At 29.9% G+C, this 13845-nt stretch overlaps 1 protein-coding gene across 8 annotated transcripts in view; it reads right to left on the reverse strand.

Annotated features, from left to right (window-relative positions):
• Positions 1-3347: 3347 nt before the first annotated feature.
• Positions 3348-13845, reverse strand: part of LOC119669581 (collagen alpha-1(I) chain-like) — a 34745-nt gene continuing 24247 nt past the window's right edge. Inside the window, exons 2-10 of one of the 8 annotated variants that reach the window (XR_005251619.1) lie at positions 11315-11444; positions 9348-9658; positions 9046-9280; positions 8537-8968; positions 6319-6357; positions 5981-6247; positions 5592-5891; positions 5190-5262; positions 4502-4590 (exon numbers count right to left, since the gene is read on the reverse strand). Coding sequence is in view for 7 of the 8 variants with exons in the window: in XM_038079529.1 (XP_037935457.1) it covers positions 3889-5891; positions 5981-6247; positions 6319-6357; positions 8537-8968; positions 9046-9280; positions 9348-9658; positions 11315-11444 (3417 nt within the window). In the remaining variant the exon portion in view is untranslated. Of the gene's footprint in view, positions 5892-5980; positions 6248-6318; positions 6358-8536; positions 8969-9045; positions 9281-9347; positions 9659-11306; positions 11445-13845 lie in introns of those variants that run through there. The other 7 variants (XM_038079532.1, XM_038079534.1, XM_038079533.1 and 4 more) reach the window with 7 other exon arrangements.

Consider the following 13845-nt stretch of genomic DNA (forward strand, 5'->3'; position numbering starts at 1 on the left):
AATAAAATAAATGCAAGTAGATAAAAGTGCTTTCCAAGTAGCACATCAAATGTGTCTATAGTGATTTTTATAGTGATAATAAAATAATATTGAAAAAGTTAGGTTAACTTTTTGATGGCAACTTCGGAATAAGATGCACAAATTGCATGCAATATGCACTAAAGTACATATTAGAAAGCTGATTCATAGAAAATAAATCGGAATTTAAACAAATTTCAAATGTGACGTAAAATTATTATTTTACTTTATATAACATATATATAACAAGATTGTCTGAATAAACGAACCAAATAAGAAAAAATTAACTGATGTCATGTATGTTAAGCAAATGACTTATAATAATAAGTTACTTGATGTTTCCTACTGTTAATATAAAAATATTTGACTAATAATAGGTGCCCCACTTCTGGTTTGCATAATTTCAAAAACTTTGAAATTATTTATCTGAATGTCAAAATAATATATTTTTTGCATATTTTCAGGCCTTCAACTATATAAGATAGTTTCATGCATGTTACATAGATTGTTCCACTGTAAAAAGTATCTGTTACTGTTACTGATTTCATTTTATGAAAATTATGCTATAATTTAAAGAAAAAAAATAAATTGTAATCATTAAAACTATCTTGTTCGTCAATATGACTAGTTGTTATTAATTCAAACTTTACACTTAGTATAAATGTAATAAAAATAAAAAAAAATTAAAAATATCTTAAATGTTGAGAAGAGAATGCTAGTTAACTTCATTCTAACAAAACTTTTTCTGATAATAATAATTTTATTCTATTCCATTGTCCGGCACTTCCTTAAAGTCAGCTATATACAAAAAATTTCTTTCTTTCTTCAGTTTTTTTGCAACATGCGCAATGTATGCATTAAAGACAATATCGCTTCAAAATGATCAAGAATATCCCTAAATAAAACTTCTACAATCAGCTTAAAGCTGACTTAAACTTTTTTCGACATTACTGATGGAATATTATGACGGATTCACTTAGGGAGAAATTGATTACATGTTATATGAGACTATCATTTATATAATATAGTATATTATATTAATATTAATCTAATATAAACTAAGCATAATTGCAGCACTTTTTGGCGTTTAGTATGATACTGCGTATGGAGGCATAACGACACCATCTAAGTGGTAAACAATTTCTCAGCCAATGCTGGACAGTCACAATGAAGGTTTTCTGAACTTTCGATGTTCATTTCACGAAAACAACAGTGTCAGACAGTGTCAGAGAGATCAAAACTTGTTTAATTAATAACAAAGATTACAGTGATTTGAAGAGTAACCAGGAAGCGTATTTAGGTCTACCCTACTTAACGAAAGTATCTTGCAGCGCTTTCTAGCATTTAATATGATATTGTGTATGCATAACGATACCATCTAAGTGGTAAACAATATCGCAGCCAATGCTGGGCAGTCACAATGAAGGTTTTCTGAACTTTCGATGTTCATTTCACGAAAACAAAAGACAACAGAGAGCCCAAACTTATTTAATTAATAGCAAAGGTTACAGTGATTTGAAGAGTAACCGGGAAGCGTCTTTGGGTCTACCCTACTTAGCGAAAGTATTTTTGTTTAATATTCCATTCGCGGATATAAGAAATCGTTTGTTTCATATGGGCCTACAGTATTAAGCTAGTGATCTGCGAATGTTTACTCTTCCCTTTTTTTTTGATGATCTTATTTAAGTGACATTTTGTGAATCCACAAAAAGGCTCACTATCAATTAGAAATAAATTTTACTTATCTCATGAGTTTTTATTTCTTGCCGTATTTATCCCTACAACTGTTCTACCATAATTCGATCTAATCGTGTACTAAATTTGTGAATTAAGTTTGAAGTAATAAAATTTGTACTCCAGATCTTATGCTCATTAATAATAACCTGGAAATATTTTAATAAAACCAGTTTTAATAATAAGCTTTCTAGCAGTTTTAGATACCCTTTTATATTTTCGCTATTGAGTTTAAAAATGTCTTCTTATCTCAAGACACCTAGTTAAGCTTTTTTCTCAATAAATAACGTACATGGTGGGATAGTTAGAAGTACCTCTAATGTTTCAATTGAACAGAATTTCATGGCCACTGTGATGCATGTTAACCTTACAATGATAAACCTGATCTCTCATAAAAACAAACGCTTTGCTTTATCATCAACTGTTTTAAATGTCACGTAGAAGAGTTTAAAACTCGGTGTTTTATTAACAATATCAATAGGATACTTCAGAATATATATGCGTCATAAAAGTATATAGTTCTTCTGCTCATATTTACTGCAAATATGTTATTCAGTGATGATCTAGTTCTATATCAAAGCCTATGTTGAATTACTTTTCTGTATTTATTAACTATGATATATGTATAAAATTTACATCACAATGAAAAAGAGTATATCTCTTCCAAGGAACCATTTTTTTAAAAAACATTTAAATTCAAATTTTAGTAAAGGATCTAGGAAATTCTGACGAAATCGCTTGTAAATTTTCAATTTTACAGCACTTTATTTATCAGAAGCTTTTAGAAACGTTTATTTATCTTTTACGACTTTTAGCACCCATTAAGTAAGTACTGGATGAATATAATGAAACTATATTTCATTATATTTGTTATTGCATAGGTAATGAGAATATTCGGGATCCAAAACCTTTTTAATAAAGAGTTCTGTAATTAAGATAACGTGATGCAAAACCCCAATTTATTTTAATATATATTTTTACGTTTATAAAACATTTCAGAAAATAAAAAACGAAATTAATTTTTTTGGTATTTATTGTAAAAAAAAAACAAAATTCATATCATATAGTAATTTTAATGCTTTAATTCAAAAATTTTAATAAAAATTTTTGTTGGTTTTTATTTTATTTTATTCAGTATATATTAAATAAAATCTAGTAACTAAGAGTAAAGAAGAATTAAAATAGTGATGAACAAATCAAAATATAAAATAATATAAAAATAAAACTACAAAAATAAAGAGCATTATGAACAACATTTTACAATAAAACTTCACTTGAATTATTTCTTCATTAAACGCCGATTTCTCGACTATATGCCAGTTACATGGTATGTATATGTATTTATACAATATCTAAAAAAAGATTACATTATCAATATTATCATCACTAATATAATTATTTTCATAGTTCGATTATTATTTGCATTTACATTAGCATTACAATCATATCATTTATATATATATAATGTTAGCCAAAGGCATATATAACAATTTTACACTGAAAAAAATTTTACACTTAGTAGGCAGTGTACAGCTACAATATTATTTCGTTATTTTAATAAAAACAAGCTTATAAGCGATATTAATTACAAATACAACAAAAATATACAATAGAGGAAAAATTTTGAATTTACAAAAGTTTTTGTTTATAACAACATAATAATGTACTTCATAATCAGCATTATCATTATCATTAACATTATCGTAACCATTTTATTTGACTTCGTTAAAGTTTTCTTTGATATAAATCTTATTTATATTATGGTTAGATAAAGAGCTTAAAAGACTAATATCAATTTAATCTCATAGTTAGTATGAGCAACATTGTTAAGGATTACACGGGATCATGAAGCAGGACGGAGCGGGAACAGAACAGGAACGGGCAGGATATTTGGAGATTTTTTTAACAGGATATATTGGACTAGGATTGATTTGTAAGGAACGTGCGTAACCGTTGTCGAATGTTGGGACTAAGCAAGTTTTATTGCAGAAGGTTTGTATATTGGATACAAGAAACGGTTAACGGGTAAACAGGAATTTCAATTTTAAATCGTTTCGTCATTTCTAGTCTTTTTTAATTTTTGTTAATTGGTTCACAAAGTTTCATCAACAGCGACTGGCACTACTACTTAAGTCTCTAAACCAATGCTGCTTTGTCATCATTAGCAGTCGCTGTGGTCGTTGAAGGTTTTTCGTTTGTCGCTTCTACTTGTAATTTTTCCTCAGCGCCGTCGCTGCGCAATTCAGTAGTGCCTAAATCGTTTTTATCGTCGATATTAACCTTAGTCTCATCCTGTTTTGTCTCCTCAGCTACTACTTCAGGCACTGGTATGTCGTTTGTGTCTGCGTCCCGTTTTTTATGTAATCTCTCTGGTATATTTTGCGTACATGAGCATGGACACATGCATTGATCTTTACGTGCACCCCCCGCAAACAGTGAGTTTAGGCCAAAACTGAAAGGTATAGCGGATGGTTGCACTCCTAATGGTGTGGAATCGATATTGTATTGGAACTGGTGATTGTTATCATCGCAATTGGTATACGCTTCTGGTGGTAATATTACTACTGGCATAAAAGCAACAACTGCACCTTTGGGTATTTTATCTGGTGAATAAGATACTGGATAACCGGGTGCAGCTGGAAAGACTGGTAATTGTTGTAGCAAAGACATGGAGTTCATTATGCTGCCAAAATTCGCCTGACCGGTGAAACCGGTTGAGGTGGTGAAATCTTGATTGTTGGAGGTAGGTTTGTTGAAGGAGGAGGAAAAGGTTGAAGTTGTTGTGGTTTTTGATGAGTGCGTCTTATCCGAATTACATGAGCACGAGTTTTCATTGTTCTGTACATGGAATGGGGTAGAATTGGGACGAGGTGTTACATTAGAATTTGTTTTGGTATTGGTTAAGATGTTAGTATTTTCTTTAGATGTCGTTGTCGTGGTCGTCTTCTTGTTATACCTATCTTGAGACTTGCTATCATAGTTGCTGACAAAATTTGCTGTTATTTGGCCTTTAGGAGTTTCCGGATGTACATAGGTTTCAGTAACCTTTTCGACAATCTTGTGTTGATTCTCAATTGGGAATGGCGGTGTATATTTCACTTTTTCAATCGCTTGTGGATTGCTAAATGTATTTGTGTTAGTGGTGAAAGTATTAGTGTTAAAGGTTTTTGTGTTAGTGGAGGTGACCTTCTCAACTATTTGCGGTTTGGTGTACGTATTCGTGTCCGTACGGTAAGTGTTAGTCGTGACTACTTTTTCTACTGTTTGAGGTTTTGTGTAGGTTTTTGTTATTTTTTCTACAGTATGTGTTTCTGGTTTGTGGAAGGTATTTGTTGTGGTAGTAATCTTTTCTACAGTCTGTGGGTTCGTATATGTGTGTGTGTTAGTATTGTGTGTATTTGTTACAGTTTTATCAATATTAAAGCCAAATTTATTACCAGAATTTTGATTTGTAGTTGTGGTCGTTGTTGTAATGGTCTTTAATGGTTTGCTCTGCTCAATTACGACGCCCTGGTGTTGTTCAGTGTTTGTGTTTGTTGTGTGGAATATGGTTGGTGGATTCACGGGAACAAATTTGTTTGTGGTGGTTGTAGTGATTGTTTTAGGAGGAGAAAAAGGAGGATTTGAGGTTAGTATAGTTTTATTAACATTGCTGAAAAAAGTTTGCTTATTTGAATTTGTTATTGTGGTAGTAGTGGTGGAAGTGGTTACATTATTTTTTGTATATTTTGGCACAAAAGATGTTTGTGTATTGGTTGTGGTAGTGGTTGTTTTCGTTACTTGAGGTGGTATTACCCCAGTATTTAATGAATTATTAATAGTAGAAGTAATTACTTTACCATTATGAACTGGTGGCAAATAGCCGTCTTGATGGAAATGTGAATCTCTGGGATCTTTTGGGGGAGCTGGGGGACCTGGAGGACCTGGATTTATTGGGCCAGGTGGTCCTGGATAAGTTGGGCCTGGAGGACCGGGTGGTCCTGGACGATAACCGCCTGGTGGGCCTGGTGGTCCTGGTCTGGTTGGTCCTGGTGGGCCGGGTGGTCCTGGTGGTCCTGGTTTAGTGGGTCCGTTTGGTCCGGGTGGGCCGGGTGGTCCATATGGTCCGTATGGTCCTGGTTTAGTTGGTCCCTTTGGGCCTGTAAAATAATATTTATAATTACGTAAGAATGCATTTTAGGCTGAAAAATCCTGATCATTTTATTATTTCATGAATATTGTATATAACCTGGTGGTCCGGGTGGTCCGGGAGGTCCGGGTGGGCCGGGTGGTCCTTTTGGTCCGCCAGGACCTTTTGGTCCTCCGGGTCCGCCTGGTCCGACACCACCACCTCTACCATCACCGCCAACACCGCCTTCACCGCCATTTGGTCCTACAATATGAACATATGGGGGTGCTGGTGGACCTGTTGGGCCTTCAATATGAACATATTTGCCATCATCGGAATGAACATATTTTCCAGAATCATCGTGTAGATATTTACTTTCATTAATACCTAAAAAATTTTTAAATTTTGTATGCATTAATATATGTTTTTTTTAAATTATTATGTTATAAATTTGTTACCTTTAAAGCGATCATCACTATCATTATAATTACCGTTATCTATAGAAAAGAGAGTACAATTTGGCAAAACGTAATTAGTAAAAAGTTTTAAAATTTTTATAAATTTATTTTATAAGCTACAAATCCTAATTATTATAACTAAACACAACTAATTGACTATGTTTTAACTAAAATACAAATAATTTACTAAAAAGCATTGAAGCATATATAAGCTTGAAGCGGCACTAACGAAAGCACCCAAAAATTAGTAACAATACCAAACCAAATGTAATGTTAGTAAATGATTTCAATAAATAAATAATGAAATAATTAATTAATTATTTATAAATATGTTAGTCAAATAAATATTATCAAGTATTTTTTTTATTAATTTCGAATCAGGCATAGCTTTGGTGGATGAGACGCCTTGACAATCACGCTATAGGACTATTTTTTGTAAGGCGCAAAAAGATCAGCACGGTCTATGGTGTGATTTATGTGTGCGTGACTTTGTGTAGTTATCATATATACATTGTCAAGTGCTTTTATGTGTGTGCGTGTGTGTATGAGTAAGAAGAGAGTAAAAAATTTCATGTGCTTAAGGTGCTTGAGCAAAATAGTAGTGCAGTGGCAAAAAGGACCCTACTATTTATAGTAAATCTTAGAGATTTCATACGACTGAAAATTTATTTTTAATTTTATATTTATATTTTTAATTCGTGAGTGTGCGGTTACGATTAACGGTAATAGTTGCAATATTATTATTTTTTTTGCTGAAAATAGAGAAAACTTAAAAAAAATTGTATATATCATAAAGAAATAAATTTTAAAATTGTGCATTATTGTTAATGGTATTAATTTGGCATATATATAAATTAAATTTCCTCCTATAATAAATTTTATTGGTTATTAATTGCTTAGCTTAAAAGGTGTTAACACGCCCATATTTGGACGTATACATAATTATGGCAGTGTTCATGTATGTATTTATATATAAAAAAATTTAATAAATAACTAATTTTATTTAAATACTGATATAAAATTAAAAAGTGTACTTAGATCTGACAAAAAATAACTAAATATATTGAATGCTCCTGTTAAGCTTTGAATAAACGGCACAGTAAATCATAAGGAAAAGTTGTCACTTCTGATCACTGCTGTTGTGCACCACAAGGCAATTAAACTTCATTAATGTACGATAGTGAGAATTAAGGGTTGGTACTCATAGATAGGCAGGTAGATAGACATAGATATCAGGATTGTATCTAAAATACATTGGTGTTTAATATTGGATAATTTATTCTGTGTGAATATCATGTCTATATGCATTATTCGCGCTACATATCCTTTCTATTGAGCTTTAAAAATTTCTAATTATTAGAAATATATAAAAAGTCTGTATGAATTTCAGTATATATTTTTTTTTACCTGAGGGTTTTGAAGTACAATATTTTAAATTATTTATTTCTAATAGAAACAAAAATTAATATTTCAATTAATTTATTTTAATGAAGCATTTTTTGGTTAGAATAGGAGTTAATGTTATTTTTAACTACTTGTAACTTTAATAGGATTAAAATGGTTAAATAGCTTTAAGCGTAAAATGAGAAAGATATTTTGGTTTTAGAAAGGATAAGTATTGTTAAAATTACTAGCAAACTAGTAAACTACTGGAAAATTAACAACGTTTTATGGTAAATGTTACATTGAAAACCAACAAAAACAAGTTTATAGCACAGCATACTTAGTAATTTTAAAAGAAAATATATTCAAACAGTTGCGATAATAATTCACTTTTGAATCACTGCTTAATCACTCTTGGAAATGCTATAATTCAGTGGACTGACATTGCATTAGAGAAATTCTAACACTCAAGAAAATTATAGCTTATTCATTTATTGAAAAATGAAATGTCACAACTTTAAGATTCTTTAAAAAAAATATCTGCAACAGTTTTTCCCATTCATTTTTAATTGACTATCAAAACTATAATTTTACTTGAAAGATATAAAAAACCATTTAAAAGAATTTAACATTAAACTAAGAAAGATTCGTCTTATATGTAGGCCTTTGTGGATCAGTGGGCAACAGCAAGTGCAACAACAACAGCAAGAAAAGAAAAATTGATTTTACTATATTTCACATTCATTCAAAACTTTACGGAGAATTGCATATTCGTTTAAGATACTTATTGCGTGTATTTGCATAAAACTATTTTGTTTTTAAAACACTTGCTAACCTTTCTCGTATCCGACGACCCCAGGAAAACCATTGCCTATGGGGTAATCATATGGTTTTCCTGGGGTTCCAGGACCAGTTGGTCCTGGAGGTCCTGGAGGTCCGGGGGGTCCTGGATATGTTTTGCCTGGTGGTCCGGGTGGTCCTGGTGGTCCAAAGCTACCTGGTGAAGTTGGGCCATAAGGACCTGGTGGTCCAGGTGGACCAGGTGGTCCGTTAGGGCCTGGTGGTCCATTAGGACCTTTGGGTCCACCTGGGCCTCCAGGGCCATTGGGTCCATTTGGTCCAAAACCTCCATTACCACCATTACCACCGAAACCACCTACTCCTCCAACGCCGCCAACGCCGCCTTGATCATTATTATCTGTACCCTGAGCTCCTACAATGTGATCATAAGGGTTATCTACATGTACATATTGTCCTGAATTATCATCTGAAATATAAGTATTTTATGTGCTAGCATAATTTGTTCTTCAACAACACTACTGTGTTTAAATCATTTATGCTCACTGTAGTTTCCATTTCCACCTGGTCTAAGTGCTGCAATTGATTGCGATGATGGTGCGCCTACGCCAGGCGTATGTGTATATGTATGACCTTTGCCAGTATCAAAAAGACCTGTGCTTACAGAGACACGTTTTGAAGTACCATCGCCATAACGTATGGGTAAACTTTTTTGATCAGAGCCCTTTAAGACGTTAGAAGAGAATTTCGAAAAACCTGGTGTGTAATTTGGTGGTTTTGACTGCAAAGTAAGTATTGTGTTTGTATGGTACAATTTAACGGTTTTATTAATGCTTTTCTTAACATACTTCATCCACTATGAAGTAGGGAATTTCAGGACGCACGCCACCCTCGAATTTACCGCAGCCAATTGGGAAGTATAATTCATGCCATTGCAGTAACACTCCTAAGCCGGCACCATCAGCCACTGGAAATACTTCAACGGGCTTTTCTGGTTCAACTGTACGGTAGCCGTGCGAATCAGCAACATAATGTGTGGCACGTAAATGATTATAGGGATCGATGTAGCCATAGCAGCCATAAGTAACACCATCAGGACCACGAGTTTCATGATGGAAATTACCAGTTTTACCGATATCGTAACCGTAACGATAGGCATCTAATATTTGTGTTGTATGTATGTTATTTCAAAGTTGTTTGTGTTTTCGTATGTTTTAAAGTTAATTTCGAAATATTTTTGGAAATAAGGAAATATTTTAATTGTATCATGTTGGATATAAAATATTTATTTGGCGGAATTATAATAGAGACAGATTTTTTTCAAAATTTGTTGTCCTTACACATGTACAAGGGCAAAAGGATATATTGATATATTGATTGCTTGTTGTTGTGCGATTGTAGTTTTAAAATTTAAAAATTTTGAATAACTTTATTGCTAGAACAAATAAATACTTATAATAAAGCGCAGCTGTTGCAATGAAATTTAGAAAAACCTTTAATAAAAATTTCATAAAAATAAAATAAAATATTTAAAAAAATTTTAGCCTGGACTTCACACAAACAGGAAGAGTGGTTTTGGTAGCGCATGGTTACTCACCCCAGAACTCATGAATATTGGACAAGTCTGAAGCGAGCAACTCTACTTGAGGAAGCAATCGTTTCTTGTGGACGGAATAAGGTTAAAGTTAAGATTATAGGATGTGCGTGATATATAGGATGGGATGAGGATTTACAGGATGTTTGAAAGGATAGGTTGATACAGTATTTCTCTGCATGTATATGCGTTTAAATATATAACATATAATTTAACAACATATAATTTAGATTTTTTCAGTTTAAAGTAAGATAGGAAAATAGTTGGATGGAGTTTATTTGTTTTTGTTGTTGTTGGGTAATGGTGAAGGGATGAGTATGCGAAGCTTTATGTAACTTTTTTCCACTAATACAAAAATTAACAAAATATATAAAAAATAGAGTGTGTTGTATATTGTTTGAAAATATTTACAGTTTGAGTAAGAATTTAACGAGTTTTTTTACGATTAACTACGTTTTTGGTTTTGTTCGATTTCGTATAATTTTTTTAGTAAAGCTACAAAAACAACAAAATTATTTTTATTTTTTTTTTAGCTACAATAAATAAATTTTGTATTAATAAATAAAATTTGTTTAATTTTTTGTTGTTGTTGTTTTTGGGCAAATTGCGTACAAAACTACTACGATCAGCTACATTTATTAAGGCTACAGCGCGCTACGATATTAATTATTAATTAATTTAATTAATTATTAAATTTAAAATACATTTTTATATAAGGAACAAAAAAATTAAATTACATATGAAATAATAAATAAAATTTTAATTGTAAATTGTATATATATATATATGATTTAATTAAAAATATGTTTTTGAACTACAACAGCGAACTACGAAATTAATGAGCAATAACTAAAAGGAGACTAGTTTTTACTTAAATCTACAACAAAATTAAGTGTATGCTATAGGTACATAGGTACATATTATTTATATATATCAATAAAATATATATTTAATATTCTTGATACATATATAACATCATAACTAAGCATACACTCGCAAAATATATTACTACAAAATACAGGGTGAGTACATGTAAACAGAAAACAAAGTAAGACTAACAAAAAATTTTGCTAATTGTGAAATTACAAAAAATTTAATACAAAAAAAATAATGCTTTAAAAATTAGGGAATTTATGAAGTTACTATGATAAAAATATAGATTATGATTTAGATATGTTTTGTGATTATTAGTATTTTAAAAATATGAAACATTTTACTTACTCGTGTCAAAGTTTGACGAATAATATTGATTATTTGTGGTTTTTTGATCTTTAATATCGAGAATGAGACGACGATTCTCTGCATCAAATTTCGCAGAGAGTACGCATTGCACTATAATGCAAGCAACGGCCTATATAGGGAGATAGAAAAAAAGAATTAATACGCTATTGAGATAAATAAATATATATAGTATTAATGTTTTAGCATATTATCAATGTTTTAACATATATTATCTATAAATCTTGTAAGATGAAAATTTAATTATTATTATTTTTAAAAATAATATATATTTTACTATGTTTTGATTTATGTTTGAATTAAAACATGCTATTTAATTTATGTTGTTAAATTATTAAAATATTTTCAATTATATAGTATTATATCGTTATGATTTATAAGTTTATTATAATGACTTTACTAGAAGCCAAAAGATATTGATAATTATTTTATAACCCAATAAAAACTTTAAGATGATTTCAGCAGCAACGGTTAATATTTTTTTCTCAGTATTAATCAAGATCAAAGGTTTGAATAATAATATTCACAAATTTTTATAGAGGAATACACACTTTAAGGATTATCCATTTGGCAGCATTGCGTCAGTAACATGTGTAAAATTGAACTATCCCCAACACACCATTTATTTAGCCATGTTTTGCATTTTATCGTTTAACAACCGCTGCACATGTTAAAAATGTGCATTTTATCAAGTGTACATTTTTTTGTAGAGTTATGTATAAAAAGCATCAATTTTTTGAGGATAATAATTAAACTCAACGCTTTAAAAATAATTATATATGTCCAAGCTATTTCCAAATGAGTGCCGAGAAGCCATCTTAAAAGAATTCAGTACAGTAAGATGTTTTACAGAAGATATTTCAATGATATTGTTTATCATAGAATTCGTTGAAATAAAAACTTAACTGCTATCTCAATCACAAGTGTACGTTTAGAACCATAAATTGGTTAATCCTGTTTTCACTTTTGGTTTATATTTTATAAACAGGAAAAATTAAATTATAAAAATTATTAATTTATAATTTATATTCTTTGTTTCAATAATAACACATATATTATTTAATTTTTTTCTGTGATTTTTAATATTTATTAAATTGTTTTAATTTGTTATTATAACTGTTTATGTTATGAGATTGCAAAACGACAAAATTTTTAAAAAAATATATAAATGAATTTTTTTCAATAGATCTTACCAATAAAACTGAATATCGACCTAACATGTTTTTTATTTTTTAAGGCTTAAAAAAAAAATATATTTTATTAAAAATTTCCGTTAGACATACGAAATTGATGGCGCGTCTGGACCAACTGTTTTACTAAATTAAATTTTTATATTAACAAACCGTTTTTATTTCAATTTTCTTGTTTGTTTTTTAGAAATTTGAAATCAAAAAATAAAGATGACTAAGTTTAAAAGATGGGTAAACGACTTTTTTTTTCATTTTTGTAATTTGCATAAATTCTGTTTATACTCAGATTAAGTTTAGTCACAAATTCACAAACTTTGCTTGAGAAGTTTGAAGAATATAATATTGTAGTAAAAATAAGTTAATAGTTAAAAGATGAATCGATATTTAAATTGTTCTAATTATTAGTGTTAATATTAATTTAGTTTTATTAAATAATTACTCAGCAACTAATAAATACTCCTCTACTTAACCTCTAAAATATTGACTCATATCTACTAAAATTTCAACCCGTATAAAATTTAGCAAATAAATCCGGTTCAGTTATATTCAATGCTATTTTTTTATAATTTATATATATATATATATAATTTAATAAAAAAAAATACAATATTTTCTTTTGTTTTCGTAAAATGTCAAAGCCATACACTTTTGGGCTATTAATAATAATATTTCTCTTTCATATTTGATTCTTCTTCTTTTTTGTGGATTTTTGTTTAATTAAGCTTTTAAGATTATAATAAGCAATAAATGAATTCAAAATGCTTAGTTGCACCTTTTTATGTTAATTTCAGAAATTTACTGAAGTTTTACTTTCAAAATTTTTTAATTTGAACTATGTACCAAGACATTTTGGAAAGACTTTATCTTGTGTATGAGTAAATGTCAAAATTGTTAATTACGGTAATAACCAATTATGTCAATTGAATATAATAATATAATATAATATCATTATTATTCTCAACAAACTAACAACTAGTTAAGAAGAAATTGAAAAATGTCGTTTTACACCTTACCACTTTAGCTGTCTTATGAATAGTTTTAATTTCAAATTAAGAAACATTGTAGTAGTCCAATGAAGTAAAAGTATTGTCCTATTTATAGTGTCTTAAAATATAACACTGACATTTAAATCCTACCTTTGAGCTGTCGATATAAATATAAACCAAAATAAGATAACTTCTGTTATCAAAAGTTTTAGTAAGGATAATTTACCTCATAATTTGATATTAAAGTCAGCTCTAATGTAATTGCTGAGTAGGACTGATATGATATGATATGTTTTATTATAGTTAAGTGTAATAGCATACATGGCAGTAGTCTGAA

This window comes from Teleopsis dalmanni, chromosome 1 (assembly GCF_002237135.1).
Source record: "Teleopsis dalmanni isolate 2A chromosome 1, ASM223713v2, whole genome shotgun sequence".
Taxonomy (NCBI): Eukaryota; Metazoa; Arthropoda; class Insecta; order Diptera; family Diopsidae; genus Teleopsis; species Teleopsis dalmanni.